This window comes from Chiroxiphia lanceolata, chromosome Z (genome assembly GCF_009829145.1).
Source record: "Chiroxiphia lanceolata isolate bChiLan1 chromosome Z, bChiLan1.pri, whole genome shotgun sequence".
Classification (NCBI taxonomy): domain Eukaryota; kingdom Metazoa; phylum Chordata; class Aves; order Passeriformes; family Pipridae; genus Chiroxiphia; species Chiroxiphia lanceolata.
The window spans coordinates 870620-888849 of NC_045671.1; the positions used below are offsets into that span (position 1 = coordinate 870620).

At 46.0% G+C, this 18230-nt stretch overlaps 1 protein-coding gene across 1 annotated transcript; it reads left to right on the forward strand.

Annotated features, from left to right (window-relative positions):
• CFAP53 (cilia and flagella associated protein 53) lies at positions 1–18229 on the forward strand. Its single transcript, XM_032675597.1, has 8 exons — positions 1–214; positions 1623–1852; positions 4104–4280; positions 10499–10802; positions 14164–14382; positions 15442–15658; positions 16097–16199; positions 17641–18229. Exons 1-8 carry the CDS (start codon positions 68–70, stop codon positions 17861–17863), a joined length of 1620 nt encoding a protein of 539 aa, XP_032531488.1. The 5' UTR covers positions 1–67; the 3' UTR covers positions 17864–18229.
• Position 18230: the final 1 nt, after the last annotated feature.

Genomic DNA, 18230 nt, shown 5'->3' on the forward strand with positions numbered 1-18230 from the left:
GCCCGTCCCCTCGGCAACGGCTGTGGCGGCGCCTCCGTCCGTCTGTCCGTCCGTCCGTCCGTCCACCATGGCGGCGCCGGCCCCGCCGCGCTCCCAGCCCTGTTCCCAGCCCCGCTCCCAGCCCTATTCCCAGCCCGCTCCCCAGCCCCAGCCCCAGTCGGATCTCCCGCGACGCCGGGATGTCACCGGCCCCATGCCGCACGTCGTGGCGGTGGTGAGGGGCCGCGCCGGGGCTGCTCCGCGGACCTGCGGGAACTTTGGAGCGAGAGCCCCAGACCGGTGTCGGGTGGGGTGGGACCCTTTGAGAGCAGCCGGGAGGGTCCCGGAGGAGCCCATTGCGGTGTAGCGGGTCCCCGGGAGCCCGGTTCTGTGTATGGGGGAACGAGGGAGCCCGATGTTGTGCGGGATGCGGGTCCCGGGGAGTCCGGTGCTGCCTGTGGGGTGTCCTGGGGGAGCCCAGTACTGTGTGGGATGGGGGTCCCAGAGAGCCCAGTGCTGTGTGTGTGGTGGTCCCCGGGAGCCCAGTGTTGTGTGGGGGTGTCCTCGGGATCCTAGTGCAGTGTAGGGTCCCAGGGAGCCCTGATGTGCAGGATGGGGGTCCCGGGGCTCCTGGGGGATCCCAGTGCTATGTGTGTGGTGGTCCCTGGGAGCCTGGTGCTGTGGGGGCTCCTGGGGGATCCCCTGATGTGCAGGATGGGGGTCCCTGGGAGCCCGGTGCTGGGGGGGCTCCTGGGGGATCCCAGTGCTGTGTGTGTGGGTCCCGGGGAGCCCGGTGCTGGGGGGGCTCCTGGGGGATCCCAGTGCTGTGTGTGTGGGTCCCGGGGAGCCCGGTGCTGGGGGGGCTCCTGGGGGATCCCAGTGCTGTGTGTGTGGGTCCCGGGGAGCCCGGTGCTGGGGGGGCTCCTGGGGGATCCCAGTGCTGTGTGCGTGGGTCCTGGGGAGCCCGGTGCTGGGGGGAGGCTCCTGGGGGATCCCAGTGCTGTGTGTGGTGGTCCCTGGGAGCCTGGTGCTGTGGGGGCTCCTGGGGGCTCCCAGTGCTGTGTGCGTGGTGGTCCCTGGGAGCCCAGTGCTGGGAGGGAGGGGGGTGTCCCCAAGAGCCTGGTGTTGTGCGGGATGGGAATCGCAGGGACCCCAGTGCTGTGGAGGGGTCATGGAGGAGCCCAGTACTACGTGGGATGGGGGCCCTGGGGAGCCCAGTGCTGTGAATTCAACTGAAAAACCACCCAGAATAACTGGTTACATTTTCACCACTGACATTTCACAGAGCCATAAAATGTTAAGGATTGGACAGAACCTTTAAGCTGATCTCGTTCCACCCTATTCCACTATCCCAGGTTGCTCCAAGCCCTGGCCAACCTGGCATTGGACACACACCTAGAGGCAGCCACAGATTCTCTGGGCAACCTGTGCCAGGGCCTCACCACCCTCACAGCCAGGAATTTCTTCACTGTATCTAGCCTAAATTTTCCCTCTTTCAGTTTGCATCCGTTACCCCTTGTCCTGCCGTTACAGTTCCTGTTGAAGAGTCCCCCTCCCCAGCTCCCCTGTAGGCCCCTTTGGATCCTGGAAGGTTGCTGTAAGGTCTCCACGCTTTCTCTTTCTCCATTTTCTTCCTCTTACAGATATCCAAGCCTTATAAGAAAAACGCCCTTGAAGAGGAGATCTTGGCTGAGAGGGTGAGGGAGGGGGATCGGCGGGAATACGCTCGTGAGTTGCGGGTGTTCCAGCACTACCGAAATGTCTGTGACTGGCAGAAGAGCAGGGAGCACAAATGGTTGCACCGGGCGGCGGAGGAGAAGGCCCGGGCAAAAATGCGGGACTATCTGGAGGAGATCGATGTGAGAAGAGACAGGTAGCAAACAAGTAGCTAATACCAACGGCTGCCTTGCTGTTTTCAACTTCACCGTGTGCTCAGAGGGCGTGGGTGTGCCCGGGGAGACAGGCACCAGTGATAGGTGTTCAAACGCAGTAACTAGTGCTGTTTAGGTGGCATTTGGAGCCTCCTTTGTCTGCCAAATGCAAGGTGAAAGTAGTAGTATAGCACTTTTACTGCTTGATTTTTAAAGAGAATTAGGAGTACCTTGGTATAATCACAGAATGGTTTGAGTTGGAAGGGATCTTAAAGCTCATCTCATTCCACCCCCTGCCATGGGCAGGGACACCTTCCACTAACCCAGGTTGCTCCAAGCCCATCTGACATGGCCTTAAACACTTCCAGGGATGGGGAACAGAATCATAGAATCCCAGGATGGTTTGGGTTGGAAGGGACCTTAAAGATGATCTAGTTCCAACCCACCTGCTTGGACATCCACAGCTTCTCCAGGTAACAGAGAGTCAGAAATTCTATTTTTTGGGTTTAACTGAGGATTTTGTTGCAATCTTACCAAGTTGATGTTTAGGTCCTACAAGTAACACTTTGCAGCACAGTCAGCTGAAATATTAAAATGCTTCAGAAGTCTTTCAGAAGTATTAAAGGTGAGGCATATTACTGCCCTGTAAACAACAAAATCGTGCTGTACTGGTCGTAGGAAAAAATCATACGGTTTAATTTCTCAGTTACTATTTCATGTCAAGTTACTTTGGAGCCATGAAGGTCATCAGTTTGGTGTCCTGGTCTGATGTGTCCCCAGAGGAATTGTACACGGATTCCACAGAACACTGAGTTTGGATGGAACCTCCTGAGATTATCTGGTCCACCTCCTGCTCAAACAGTCACCTAGAGCAGGTTGTCCAAGAGTGTGTGTTCCTTTGGGTTTTGCTTATCTTCACACGTGGAGATTCCACCACCTCTGGGCAACCTGACAAGTATCTGGCCACCCTCACAGTAAAAAGGAAAAAAAAAAAGTGTTTTCATGTGTTCATGTGGAATTCCACATGTTTAATTCATGCCCACTGCCTCATGTCCTGTCACTGGGCACTGCTGAGGAGAAGCTGTATTTTCTGCATTCCCTCCCTTCAGGTATTTATGTACATGGGTAAGATCGCCCTGAACCTTCTCTTCTCCAGGCTGAACAGTCACAGCCCTCTCAGGAGAGAGAAAGAGATTCTCTTCTTAGGAGACATTCTCCTGTCCCACAGTGTACCTCCACTGGGCTCCCTCTCCTCGGGCTGCGTGTTTCTGGTGCTGGGCAGCCCAGGACTGGACCCACGCTCCGGATTTGGTCTCAGCAGCACGGAGAGGAAGGATCCCCTCCCTGCTTGCAGAGCTCCTCCTCTCGCAGCCCAACGTGCCAGTGGCTTTCTTTGCCGCAAGGGTGCATTGCCGGCTTGTGCTCAGCTTGTCTGCCGGGACCCTTAAATCCTTTTCTGCAGAGACACTGTGGCGTTTGGGCTGGGATTGGTAATCTCTCGATTCTGTAACCCCGGGTTTCTCACTGCTGGGTTTAATAGAGAGGTGAATGATGGCACGTTTAAAAATCACCAGTTTGACATAATTTTCTCATGAAGGATATTTCAGGATGAAGCAGTTTATGGAGTGATGCTAAAATAACAAGAGGTAGTTTGAGAGAAGATACAATTATAGATGCATAGAAAAGGGAGGGATATCAGGAGAAGGCTCTTCCCTCAGAGCGTGGTGGTGCACTGACCAGGCTCCCCAGGGCAGTGGTCACAGCCCCAAGGTTGACAGAGCTCAAGGTGTGTTTGGACAACACTCTGTGGGACAGGGTGGGATTGGTGGGGTGTCCTGTGCAGGGCCAGGGGTTGGACTTGGTGATCCTTGTGGGTCCCTTCCAACTCAGGAGATTCCATGATTCTGTGCTGAAGGATAACAGTACTACAAAATCAAATTGTTATTAACTGGTGACTGTCTGAAAATGAGAAGAATTTATTTAATGGGGGACTGAAGTTGTAAAGCAACAAAGTGGGTTTGTAAGATAAGGAGTTTAAACTGTGCCTGGACAGAATCACTCGTGGTGTGCTGTAAGATTCCCCCCATGGACACAACTGGAATGATCCTTGACTTAAAATTTGATGTTCCCTTCTTTGGCATTTGCAAGGATTGTTGAAAGGAGCCCAGTACCCATTTCTGCGCTAATAACAAATAAACTTTATCCCTCAACAGAAGGATTTATTTAGCCTTTATTTAAATGTTTTCATTACAGGCTTCGTGAGCTTCTGGAGGAAGAGGAGATCAGGTACTTGGCTGAGATGGACACACTTGCAGCAATGGAGGCACAGGACAAAGAAGCAAAGATGAAGGAACAAACAAAATTACTGAGAGAGAAGAGGGAACAAGAAAGACAACAACTGGTGGCTGAAAAACGAGAGCAGCAATTCAGGTACTGCCATAAGAATATCTTATGAAAGAGAATTTGCCCAAAGTAAATGTGAAGGGACAATTTAACAAGAACGTGGCAATAATAAATTGAGGAAGGAAAGACGAATGTGATTAAAACAACAAGGCAGAAAAAAATTAAAGCAGTTAATTCTTGCAAGTCTAGTGTGTCCTCCTTGTCCCGTGTGAGCATCCCTGCACTTTCACCTGCCAAGTCAGCTGTTTTTGTAATTCCTATTCCAGCTTTATAGTGTTGGAGTGAACAGGGAGCATGGAAGGTTAATTTGGCCTAAATCACACTTCCTACGCTAATAGTAGAGTCAAAGATCCTTGAAAAGATTGTCCAAAAAACAAGTGTTTTTGTTTATTGCATACTTTTCAAGAGTAGCAGCTGCAGTTCAGGTTTTAGTGTAGCCTGAAATTCTGTGCCAAGTCTTCCTGACTGAAGGCAGCAAGACTTGCAGGTGCTTATTAGGCTCTGAGGCCTTGGCATGAAATCTGAAATCTGTCTTGTTCCATTCTTGGAAATCTGGTTTTCTGAGGAAGGGATGAAAGAAATAATAATGTTATTTAATTGTAATCATTTGAAGTGTCTCTTCCCAGTCTCCCACAGTGCTGTGAAATCCACAACACCTGCTTCTCAGTGTGGAGAGGCTGGGGATAAAAGTCAACACTCGCTTTCACTTGTGCATAAACTCTAATTAACTAATTTCACAGGTAAATATCTCTTTAAATGTGGGGTTTGTTGGCTGGGGGGAGGTGTTAGGCAGCGTATGCACTTCCAAGTTCACATGGTGGCTTGAAAACCTGGCCCTTGCCATTTACAGTTCCTGGTTTGTTCTCTACCATCAGACAAAGGGATTGAAACTCACTTTTTAAAATGGTTTATAGGGGTTGCTGCTGGAGTGTCATTTATTTTGTCCTTGCCACTTGTCTTACAACCAAGGGAGATGTGACGTAGACACCTAAAGGTAGATGGCTGAGTGTTGATATCTTTATATTCCCTGGGAATCTGAATTCCTGTTCTACTTAAATCTTCACAGAGATCAGAACAGTTACAGGAACCTAATGTCACCCTCAAGGAGGTTTATCCTGCCCTGTCAGTTGAACTGCACCCTAGCCTGCACTGACTGGGATTAAGTTCCCATTGATCAGTGAGAATTTAGCACATATGTAGATTCCTGTTTAGATGTCTAATTTTAGGTATTTTAATTGCAAAATGAATCCCACCACCACTGGGTTGCATCATTTGGTGTCACATACTTGGATTTTCATGCTGCAGCTGCCTGTCTTAATATCTCAGGTCCTTTGTCTTCCCAATACAACCCTGTTGATCTATGGTTCACTCAGTCTCATGGGGTTATTTTATCCTACAATTATCCCTTTACTTTTCCCATTCTACTCTTGGGTCTAAGCAATATTCACACCAAGCAGCATCCCATTAAAAGGTATTGCTGGAGGTTTACTGGTGGTGTTCTGCTGGCTGCAGGTTTTCAGAGGATTTGGAGGCAGTGAAATCATCTCTCTTCACAGCTGTTTTGAGTGGCAATCTTGCAGTATCTTTGCAAATGAATCTTCACCCTGCAGGTCACAGAGTCCTTCTCTTCAACTGTCCTGATGTGATGGGAATATATACCACAGTTAGTTTCTCTAGCTTTGTCCCTTTCTACTTTTAATTAAGGTTCCTATGAAAGAGCAGAACTCAAACACCAGCTAACAACAGTTCACTTTGTCTGTGACAGATATCTCTCATGTGTATTTTCTTACTTATATTTTAAAGTCTTTTCTTCTCTGAAAGGAAGTCTCTGATTGATTCTGATTATATTAGTAACTTCTAATATCTCAATCTGCATGTATTTTTCTTTAGGTAGCCCCAAATCTGTTTTTCCCTGGCTGTTAGCTGTTATTCTTCCTCCTAAATCATCCTGGTCCAGCCAGAGATGTGGGAGCAGGCTTTGCTGCTCAGGAGGCCAACAGTTACTGAAAATCCACAAACAGGAATCTGTAATTGTGTCACACCTTGTGTTCTGGGGCAGTGGCCTCCAAACCTCTTTAACTGAACACCCCGAGCTGTAAAAAATTCTAGCACTACTACTACACTATTTACTTATCTATAAATTAAATACTTGTACTACTGTACTGGTATTCCGTGTACACTGTAAAACATATTCAAAAATAGAAATTAAAACAGGGTGGGGTAAAGAGGAAATAAACACTATTTTTTACTTTCTAATGTTATTTATTAATGGTACAAAACACAGTCTCTTCCTGCACGCCCCAGTTTGGAGATCATTACTCTAGGGCACACCCAGAGGAGCTCTGGGAAGTCAGTCCAGTAGCAGGTGGATATACACATGATTTTCTGTTCCTCTTTGCCTGTGAATTTACAACTAGTTTGAATGTCTTTCTGAAAACTGATGCAGACTTGTTTGTATTTCCTTTAACTCTAATCAAGGCGCTTCCTCAAACCTGAGGTGTAGGGGCACCTTGACTCCAATGTTATTCCAAAATCCTAAAAGGTAGCAATTTTAGCAGCCCTGTAGGCTGGTTTGGAGCTGTGGCCTGAGGGTACAGGTTTAGCAGCTTCTCAGTAGTGATGTTAGCCAGGAGGAGTCCTTTGCCATGAGGTGACAGAGGGGACAATCCTTGGACCACCAGAGTCCTGCTGGAATTCATTTTCATGGAGGGCTACGCCTTGTATGAGAAGATATCCAGCCAGTCCTAGCCTGAGGGCTTGTTCATCATTGGTAACTTTAAAGAAAGTTGCAACAGCTTAAAATTTGCATAAAACACGTATCACATCCTCTTTCTTGTGGTAACATCAGAAGCATCCATATGGGAATGTTGTTATCCCAGGAACTTCATACTGCAGCCATAAAACGAATAAATAACTGGTGGTGGGGGGGTTCTGTCTTTGGGAAGTAGCCACATACAGACACAGTTTTAATGTTAAGAAGCTTAGGATAGCAAAGTGAGGAGGAAAACCAGCCATCTGGGGGAGCAGATGTTTATAAGTTGCTGTAAAAGCTGCTTTGAAGGAATTATTTTGATGAAATCAAGCAATGATGGGGTTATTTTATATTAAAATTCTAGCAATGCTGAACGTAAATAATTAACTTCTCCTCCCCTCTGAGATTCAATTAATATCAGATTATTTTATAATCACAGAAAATAATAACTAATTCTTTCATCCTTCACTGCTGAGAGAACTTTTGAGCCCATTATGTTAAGGTAATACAGTTTTTACTAATGGTGTAAGATTTCAAATCTTAATAATGGCATGTGTCCCTCACAACATTTGAGAAATGTGTTTCTCATGAATACTAATTAGTCCTGTAGACTTTAATGACCACTAACTCCTGCCCAGGAGATGGAAGATAGTTTCCAGTGGTAAAACATATGAAAACCAGCAATGCTGTAGTACGTTTGTTGACCTCTCCAACCTGGCCTTGGACACTTTCCAGGGATCCAGGGGCAGCCACAGCTGCTCTGGGAAACCTGTGCCAGGGCCTCACCACCCTCACAGACAGCAATTCCTTCCCAATATCCCATCTAATCTTGCCCTCTGGCAGTGGAAGGCCATTCCCCTTGTCCTGTCCCTCCATCCCTTGTCCCCAGTCCCTCTCCAGCTCTCCTGGAGCCCCTTTAGGCCCTGGAAGGGACTCTCAGCTCTCCCTGGATCCTTCTCTTCTCCAGCTGAACCCCCCCAGCTCTCCCAGCCTGGCTCCAGAGCAGAGGGGCTCCAGCCCTCAGAGCATCTCCGTGGCCTCCTCTGGACTCTCTCCAGCAGCTCCACGTCCCTGTGCTGTTGTTCCCCAGGGCTGGAGGCAGCTCTGCAGGGGGGTCTCACCTGAAGGGGCAGAGGGGCAGAAACCCCCTCTCCTGCTGCCCACGCTGTGGGATCAGCCCAGGGCATGGGGGGTTCTGGGCTGGGCCATGTCCAGCCTCTCCCCCACCAATACCCCCAAGTCCTTCTCCCCAGGGCTGCTCTCCACCCAGCCTGTGTTGATAGCTGGGATCACCCCCTGTTCCATCATGTCCAGGTCCCTCTGGATGCCCCATCCCTTCCCTCCAGTGTGGGACTGCACCACACAGCTCGGTGTCATTGCCAAACTTGCTGAGGGTGCATCGATCCCACCGTCCATGTCACCGACACAGATGTTGAACAGTGTGGGATCCAATTCCAACCTCTGCTCCTTCATTATGGTACTCACTCATCCTCCTCTTCTGAAGCTGAGCTAAGGATAGTTCCTCATTCAAGGAACAGTTTTTAGAGGATAAAAGCCCAGGTCTAGGGGAAGAGCCCAACATTTGGTTAGAGGTTGTGGCGTGTCCTAGGACTGGGGGAGAAAAGTGCAAAATGTGGCAGGTTTTTTCTTAGAGAGACCTGGTGTTGATAAAAGGGGACTTGACAGATTACTGTAGTTTCTTCTCAGTGAAGAGCAGTGAAGTGGTTAGAAATAACTTATGGATATTGAGCAAAATGGCAATTTTACTTTCACAGCATTGCTCTCCCTTTTATTGTTTGTGCATAGTGCCTTTCACCTTTCAGCACAGGCTCCATGGCATTGGGTGCTTTACAGATGAAGAGAGAAATGTCTTTGGCCCCAGAAAGTTACAGCTGAAATGTGAGGCAGCAAATGGTGAATGCCAACAGGGAGAAAATGTGGTGAGACCTCTGCTTCTTAGGCAATGGATTAATTCAGATTTTGTTCCACGAAAATTAAATAAATATGCTAATATGGAGATTGGCAATAGCATGAGGTCATTGCCTGATGAAGATTTAATATTTTTACTACACAGGATTGTCACTAAATGTTGTATAGTATAATAGTATTTCACACTGTGCAGGTAACTACTGCTGCCATGCAGGGCTTCAAGATTCAGACAATGATATCTTTAAGATGTCTGCCATGAATTCCTAAATAGCTTTGCAATAATCTGTAGAAGATGGTTTCATTCAGCATGAAGTTGTGAGACATCTTTTTACTTCAGAGCATTCATGTGTGTCTATCACACATCCTAAGAGCTTATATACCCTTCACACTTGTGAGTCTTCACCATTGTCTGCCAGTTTCACATTCTGACTTTATCAAAATCTATATCTCGGTTGTAGAACAGAATTAAAATGCTTGCAGATTGCTCAAATTAAATAATGTTTGATAGCATGTGTTGATCTCAATAGTGCTTTGTTTGCGAAAATAAAAGCAGAATCTGCAATTAGTTCAATCTTCAACTGAAGATAAATTACCTCTTTATATGCAACTCAGTTGCAGAGGGTAATTGAAAATTGAAAACTGTATTACTTGTTGACTTTCTAGCTTCTCCAGGCTTTTATTGCAACTTGTCTGAATTATCCCACAGAACTTCACTTAAAAAATTAATAAATTTCTAGTGGTTCCTGTTCAGCCATGTAACCTACATTTCCATACTCACAGTATTTTCTGAATATGAATGAGCTTTCAGGTGACTTATAAACCTATTCTAAGTCTTCATTTGAATAAAAGAGCTACCCACATGTTTGAATAAGCGTAATGTGTGTGTGTTTTATATGTAAAAAAAAAAGATATATACACAGAAACCTCCCACAACACATGTTCCAGCTACATACATAATACACACTGTATACATGGTGTATGTATATATTGTGTGTTTAGAATCATAGAATATCCCAAGCTGGAAAGGACCCACAAGTATTATCAGTCCAGCTCCTGGCCCTGCCCAGGACATCCCAACAATCCCGCCCTGTCCCTGAGAGTATAATCCAAACCCTCCTGGAGCTCTGGCAGCCTTGGTGCTGTGCCCACTGCCCTGGGGAGTCGTTCAGTGCCCAACCACCCTCTGGGGGAAGAACTTTCCTGAGATCCAACCTAAACCTGCCTTGACACAACTCCAGCCACTTCTTCAGGTCCTGTCACTGGTCATGGGAGTGGAAAAATCGGTGCCTGCCACTCCACTTCCACTTTTGAGGAAGTTGAGGGAGGTTTTTTTTACAAATGCAAATTCTTCAACTCCTTAATGTCAAAATCTCCATCAAGCCAGGGTCCCTGTGGTTCCTTAGGCCTCACAAGCAGTCAGTGTCAGACCAGGTGCAGAACTGGGCATTCTGAGTTGTAGTCCTTTGAGCAGTTATGAGCCGAGAGCCTCCGTCCATCACACACCTCCAGGCTTGCTTATTGTTTTGAGACTTTTTTTTGAAAAACTTTTCGTGTTGCCTTTCAGAAACCGCTGCGACGAGTTCCGCACGCTGTGCGTGAGGAGGAACAAGAAGGAATCCAGTGACAGCCAGCTGGCCCAGCAGGCTCTGAAGGAGGAGCTGAAAAAGGAAGAGAAGATGGAGGAGCGGAGGCTGGAGGAGATCTGTGAAAAGGAACTGTTGGCTAAGGATCACCAAGAGGAGCTGGAGAAGCAGAAAGCGTCGTGGCGGATTCAGGAGATGCTGAGTGTGCTCGATGCCCAGGTGGCCCAGCTCAGTGCCCGCAAAGAGGAGGAGGAGCAGCTGAAGAAAGAGGAGGCTGAATGGCTGGTAATTTCCATATCATTCTGTATTCAGGGTTGTGTATAAGGCCCTCCTAATGATAGGCTTACTAGACATTTAGACTAATCCATACCTTATTTGTATCTTCACTGATTCCATTAGTATCTGAGCCTGTCCTATTATGCTAAGCCTCTTTTCCAGAGCTGTGTCAAAGGCATTCCTGTTTACAGAGGGAAATACATCTTTTCAAACCTGGCATTGTAAAGGATTTTGGCCTTCAAAGCCTCTCAGAGTCGTTGTGGGAAATGGAAACATTTTTAAGCTTTGCAGTTTTCTGATTTCCAGTTTCCTGCAGGATGGCTGGAGAATCTTGTTTCCCAGCTGGTATGTGTAACAGCAGATCTCAGACTACGATACATATGTTTAATCATCATAGTAAGTGCAGTGGAAGGAAGCAGCACAGAGGGGAAGGTGAGCCAGGAGCTGAAGGTGACAGCCAGGCAGGCAAGTAGTCTGTCCTCCTGTGCAGGAATCCCACAGCACCTGAAGGAACGGAACAGAGCAGGTCTGCTGACAGTAACTGGAGTAATCCAGCAGTCCAAACTGCTTGGCAGGTCTGTAGTGATGGAGTCCAAGACGAAGCCAGCAAGTCAAGTCAGCGGGTGTGGATGAGGATTGACCTCAGGCAGAGGTGCACCTGCAGCACGGCTCACGTAGGCACCAAAGGCAAGAGACTGAGCCCAGCTGCAGCTCCTCAGCCCTTTCTCACATGCCCCCTCCCAGTGCTGATCCTGGTCTGATTGGGGCTGGCCAAGGGCACAGGCACCCAGGGCCTTGCAGGGAGGCTGCAGAGCCTGTTGGTGCACTCAGGACCCAGATACACACACAAGGAGAAACATTTATGTGAAGAATCCCACCTGCTTATGCTCCAGCTGGCTGAATTTCAGAATCCATTTCCTTTTTTTATTTATTTTATTGTTTTTAAAAATTAGCAAGCAGCACCTAAGCTCTCTCACCTATTAGACCTGGCCACTGTTGGGTTTCACAATCATGGGAGTCATTTGGCTACTTTGACCCAGCTGTTTGGCCACTACTGTCTCTTTAGCTCATACCTCCCTGTAAGTTTTGCTGTAGTGGCTTTAGTGGGGCTTGATAGTTCAGTATTCTGTGTTGACTTCGAGTTATGGGAGACTGTTTAGCTCAGACTCAGTCTTCATTTTGCAGCTATTTACGTGTAGAGATTGAATGTTAACTCAGGATACTTTTGTTAGACACTGGAAGCTGATGTTGGCAATATATATATATTTCACTGTTTTTTAGAAATGAAGACAATAATGAATCTAAAGCTCTGACAATCCCATCTGTGAAATGATAGAGGCCTTATTCCAAGCTAGACTGTTGTGTTTGGCTTATTTAAAAACATGCAGAACAGAGTTATTTCCCTGTAACAACTTCTAAGGCACTGCCAAACCTCCCAGGCAAAGAATGCTGCTACTTAATTGGCCTTTTCAGAAAAATGCTATTAGAATAGAAGACTCTCTAACCTCCCCTGAAGACAGCTGCCCTGGGCTCTGTCAAGGAGATACATTTCTGGTGAAGTGGTTTATTTTCTGGGAAAAAAAAAAGCTTTCTTCAAAGGAGAGTTTCTATATGGAAAATGAGATGTAGTCCTCTCTCAGCAGAAGAGGGATGTGGCAGATGGCCTCATTACAAGTTCCTTAGTGCAGAGCTGGTAGCCCCTAGTGATCAGGGGTTTCATCTGGGTGAAGGACACACTGTGAACAGCTAAGTGTCTCTGTGTATAAAGGTTTCTCCTGGGTTTTTTCAATCAAAATAGATTATTTAGTGAAGCAAAACTCGCAGCTTCACCATGATAGACCATATGTGTACATCAGGATATCTCAGAGAGGATGAGAAAACAGAGACAGCCATTTTTGCCTTGGCTACATTACCTACATTAGCTACCTTCCTCCTCCTCCTCTGTCCTTCCTCTCCCTTAAAGAATTGTGATTTCTTGAGAAAGTGGTGGAATTCATGTTATCCTGTCTGTAGTTTCCTGAGTTTCTGCCACAGCACTTCGGTCCTGGCTTGCAGGTGGGTGCTTGGCAACCATTTCTGTGTATATTTGCGATGTTATGTTACCCCAGTGTGTAAACTTTCATGGATCCCATCCTTGGCTGCTCTCATACAACTTCACTGACATCAGAAGTCAGCCCAAGACATGTGCCGACTTGCACAGCAGACTGCTGACTGTTTCCACTTGCTTTCCACCTTTACTGTTCAAAGCTTTTTGGATTACTTATTCTGTTGCTCAAATTATATGTATTGAGTTTCAAAGCTGTTTTACCAGCTTCTGAAAGTGAATATGACAGTTTGGGCAGATACAGAGTCAGCTTAGGCTCTGAAACGCTGCAAGAATCTGTGGGTGCTTTATGTCCAGCATAAAAAGGGATGTTCCTTAGGGAGTGCAGCTTCTGCTTCCTTATGGGGAAAATTAGCCATGCTGTTTGTGACAAGCCTGCTGATGCATTTTAGAAGACTTATTCACATTACAAAAGAGACATTTAATTTAAAGGCAGGTTAACAAAAAACTATGTGCCTTCAAGATAGCCGAAGCATGATTTCTGAGAGCTGTAAATAAGCTAATGATGCTTCAATACTATTTTATAACTATGTTTAAGTGCAGTTGTGCTTGTAGACTTATTCAAATGCAAGAAGTCCAGAAAACATGCTTATAAATTACTTAATGATGCTACTCTGGAATTTCGTTGGGGACTAAATAACCTTGAATATACACGTACCTGTTTGATCTTGATTAGTCATTTGCTATTTTTCATTGTTTCTTTCTTATGAACTCAGTTTTACTGTACGTTTTTCTGTTCTTTTCAATATAAACTTGAATGATTTCAAGCCATGGAAATCCACTAACTGCCCATCAGAACATAAGGATCCAATTACTGACTTGGTGCAACCTTATGTCCAGTAGAGATGCAGCCAGTGCAGACACAGGACAGACAACATGCACAGAAACAGGAGGGACACATGGCCCTGTTATTTGTTAGTGCTTGTGGCTGTATGTGAGGACTTGGATGTAGATCACACGTGCTGCAATGATACTGATTTCCCTAAAGAGGTGACTCTGTCTGTCTGCCTGAAACGTTTGGAAAACATCAGGCACACAGGTGTTTTTGTGTTGAAGCACATGTGATAATTACAGAGAAAAATCCTAAATTCTGATGAATGATATGCTAAAATGCTCATGCTCTAACACCTAGTGGATGACACTAGTTCTGTATTGTCAGCAAGAAGGGCTTTGCACTTCAATGCTTTGGTGAAACTAACTCTATAGCCATCACTTAGTCTGAAGTTTTGCAGTGATTTTACAAGCTGGCTATTTCTGCCCTTGTAGGAAGAAGAGAAGAACCTGGTCAGGCAAGAGAAAGAAGAGCTTGAGAGGCAGAAACGACACAAACAGAAGGAATGCAGGGAGACGTTGCTCAGAGCAGCAAAGGACAGGAGGGATCGTCTGAATGAAGAAAAAGAAAGCCAACTTGCCGAGGAGAAGATGATCTTGGAGCAAGATTTTCAGGACCCCCAGAGGGACGCTGAGGAGAAAACGAAAAAGAAAGTAAGGGTTTTCATTGTGAAGCTGTGGGGCAGTACCTCATCTGGACTAGTTTTGAGGCCCTGTGAACTGCACAGAGTAACTGAGAAGAGACACAAGCCCTTTTCCCTGGACAAGCTGATTCTTTTGTTGCACAGCCTGTTGCCTCTCCTCCTGCCAGTGCTCTGCAGCTCTGCAGAAGTATTATCTGTTAAAACCACACCAAGCACTTTAAAGCATGCTTTGCAATCAGCAAGGCTACCAGGCTGGACAAAAGAAGCAGGGCTCCCAGGAAATCCTGGAATTTTGTCCCTCCATGCTGATTTCATTGTGTATAAATGACCTGAGGCTTTGCATCCTTATGCTGCATGGACGTAATGGAGGTTGGAAGAATATTTTTTGTTTCATGGACCTGATTTAGTAAATGTTTTTAACTGCAGAAGAAAGCAAATATTTAACTTATTCTAATTAATTAATACTAAGAGACTGTTTTAAATATTTTATATCTATATCTATATACGCAAACCTTCATGTTAGATTTTTCAGAGGTGCCACGAAATGATGGATATGTCTGTCACTTCTTAAATTTTAAACAACTAGATTGTCCAACTTCAGGGTGCAAATGGGTCTCAACATAACTTTAAGACAGAGCAGGGACTTGCATCCATTGCTCTGCTCAAGGTGCTTGGAAACCATGGTTAGCCATGTTGTATAAACTCAGTGTTAGACCTTGGTGCAGAATTAGAGGAGGTGATATTTATTATTTTTATTGGATCCCACGGCTTCTAATGCAGGTGATGGTGAAGTAGCCTGGTCAGCTGTGGAAAATCTGTCCAATGTCTTCTGTTGTAGGCAGCAGAGCTGCTATGGGGGAAGGGATCACTCTGTATTTGTTCTGCTCATATGCTGTTGTCTGGCCAGGAAAAAGATTCTGACCAGCTCTTTCCCATGGTGGGCTTTGGAATGGAGCTCTAGGCTCCCAGCTCCAACACTGGCTGTTGGAGAACCTCCACTTCTCTTCAGGCTTTGAAGGGCATTTTTGAACTAATTTACTCAGATCTGCAAATATCTGTGTGTTTGCAGCAAGAGCTGCTTAAGGACCAACTTACTTACCTGGCACACCTGGCTGAACAGCTGGAGAAGGACAAAGAGCAAGAAGAAATAGATGAGAAGCTTTTCAAGGAAGAGAATGATCAGGTTTGGGCCAAGAGGGCTGAGAAAATGAAACTAGAGAGGGAAGCTCGATTTCAGCTGCTGAGAGATGTCGTGAATACAAGACAAGAGCAGATGAAGGAGAAGTGTAAGTGGTAACACAGGTTGCTGCCTGTGCCCCAAACCTGAACATGTCTGTCCAGCACCTGGCCCAGCGTGCATGGGCTGTATGGTTGAGTGGACAACAGTGTGACCGTCCCCAAACCTGCCTCCCAAACTTCACTCCCACTGGCATTCCTTACGCTGATTTCCCACTGTTCTCACCAGAGCAAAGCCTGGTGAAGTAAGGATTGCATGAGCGAGCAGTCATTATTATTAATTATATTATTGTGACGTTCTGAATGTGAAAACTTTCAGATGAAACACAAATAAGCTGAGAATACACTTGCTGTTGTTTGTGCCCTCTTTGGAAGCAACAAAACTCAGGCTTGCTCTTTAGGCTACTTGGCCTGAATGCTGTCTCACTGTCCCTTCAAGCTTAGCAGAGCTGTTATCTTCTAAAAGTATTTTGGGTTTTGTTTTTCAGTGCAGAAAAAGGCAGAGAAGCAATTAGAAGTTGCTGAAGAGAGAAAGTTATTAGCTGAAACGTTCAGAGAATACAAACGTTTGGAAGAACTAAAACGTGCAAGGTATTTTTCTTCTGTGCCATGGGTTCCTTTCGTTGCAGATCACTCTTTTGAACTTCTGAGTAAGCTAATTCTTATTTTTTGATAACTCTAAGAGCACTGGGTGGGCTTTCTTCTGTTCAGAGGGTCTCTCCCACCATGCAGCTTATCAGCTCCAAACTGCTTCGTACCAGACCTGTAATATTGCAGTTGGTATTGAACCACTAATTCTGATCTCAACATGCAAATAATGGTACATATCCTTGTTTTGGTCTTTTTGGATCATCATGTGACTTACATCAATTATGCTTATCAAATACATACCCTCATACTCTGAGCTGTTGTTACAAGTACCAGAGGTTTGGGGAGGAGGGTTAATGCAAGGTTTGTTTGTTCCTTACCCAAGAGAACTAGTGTGTTCAGGCTTATTGCTAAACTCCACCCACACACATCCCTAAAACAATCATATATAATCAGCCACTAAAATACCAGACTAGGGCATGTAACCCAGCTGCACGGGGCTCTCCGTGCCTTACAGTTCCTCTGGATGAGGGCATCCTTACACGCAGTAGCTGAAATATTCCTCTGGGTGTCATGCAAAGCCTTGGGCAAAGGGCCTTATCTCAATTAATTCCCCTTTCGTACTCCTGCTTCTCCCCCTTTGTCTGTGGGACTGTAACTGAGCAGCTCCTTCCCAAGCTTCTGTTGTGCTCTCTGATGGCTTTGTTGGGAGCAATCTCCTGGCTGTGGCAGAAGTGTCACCCTTCTGAAGGAAAACACGCTGGGCTCCAGCTGGGATATGCTCCACTTGGCCAAGATGGCATTCAGCAGTGTCAGGAAGGGTTTGTACCTCAGCTCTTGTTGAGTTCCTGCACAAGTCCTGACTAGACTGTTGGCATTGTAAGTGTCTGTGTGACTCCTGCTCCAGAAGGCCTGATCATGTAAGACTTCCGCTGCTTCTCCAGAGGTAGTGAAAGCAATACATGAGTCCTGAGGAGGGATGGAGGAGTGATTCCTTGTGACAGCCATTTCCAGGAACATCAGTGCAGCAGGAGCCTGGGCCCCGCCGGCCCCGCAGGCAGGGACTTGTTCTCCTCAGCAGAGGAGTGGGGAGGGGGGTCAGGCTGCTCAGCACTGAGCCTGAACCAGGAGAGGGCTGAGACCCAACACTGGTTGCAAGGAGTTGTCCTTGCTCTTGTACTCGTCAAGCACCAGTTTTTCAGTCTGCTTTATGAGATACAACAGAACGCGATTAATTATCCGAAGAACGTAAGGTCAGCGCGTGGCATTTGGTTAATAGTGGTAGTTATTCTTAACAGCTAAAACGAGTTTTGAATGGCTCTTTAGGCTAAACTCGAACGCTAACAGATGTAACAACGACAATAACAATAATAATAATACTAGTAATAACGTTTATTCTTTTTACCCACACTTCTTAAATGACCTGTCCATCTGGCATTTTCAGAAAAGTACAGAAAGCCAACGAGTACCGGGATCAGCTCACGAGTCAGATTTCCTACCGACAGCACCTCCGTGAGGAGGAGGAAAAGGAGAGGAAACGGGAATATGAGGCAGGTCTGGAAGAACAGAGGGAGTATGAAAAAAGGGTGCAGTTCATTCTGTCAGCACCCCGGGACTCCATTCTAAAAACCCACCCTATGAGAAAAGCCTTGATGTCTGACTCATAGGGGGCATCACTCACTGTGATATTTTAGCTCACTCAGTTGCCTTTAAAAACATTTTCCAAGAGTGTTTATACCTGACTAGAGTTAGCAGAAGTCTCTCCACTGTAATACTCAAAGCATTTAATTGGAATTTTTAAGAAATGCAGTTATTTTAAAGTTTATTTCTCCCCTGTGGATTTTTTTTGAGAAAACGACCGATCCAATTCGAAGCGTTTGACGTTTTAATTCAAGAATACTGTATGTTCTCTGCAGTGTAATAGTGTATTATTATGACACTTAAGACACACAGGCATTCTTTAAAATCCGCACAAAGAAAATTTGTGGAAGACTTTCAGCAAACTTTTATTAAAATGCCTTTCAAACTGAAAAT

What these genes read in the sequence shown, in the direction of transcription:
- CFAP53 (XM_032675597.1), top strand. Translation starts at nt 68, where the DNA reads ATGGCGGCGCCGGCCCCGCCGCGCTCCCAGCCCTGTTCCCAGCCCCGC. An exon ending in AAACGAGAGCAGCAATTCAG is followed by an intron (nt 4,281 to 10,498) that starts GTACTGCCATAA and finishes GTTGCCTTTCAG; the next exon opens with AAACCGCTGCGACGAGTTCC. An exon ending in AAGAGGAGGCTGAATGGCTG is followed by an intron (nt 10,803 to 14,163) that starts GTAATTTCCATA and finishes CTGCCCTTGTAG; the next exon opens with GAAGAAGAGAAGAACCTGGT.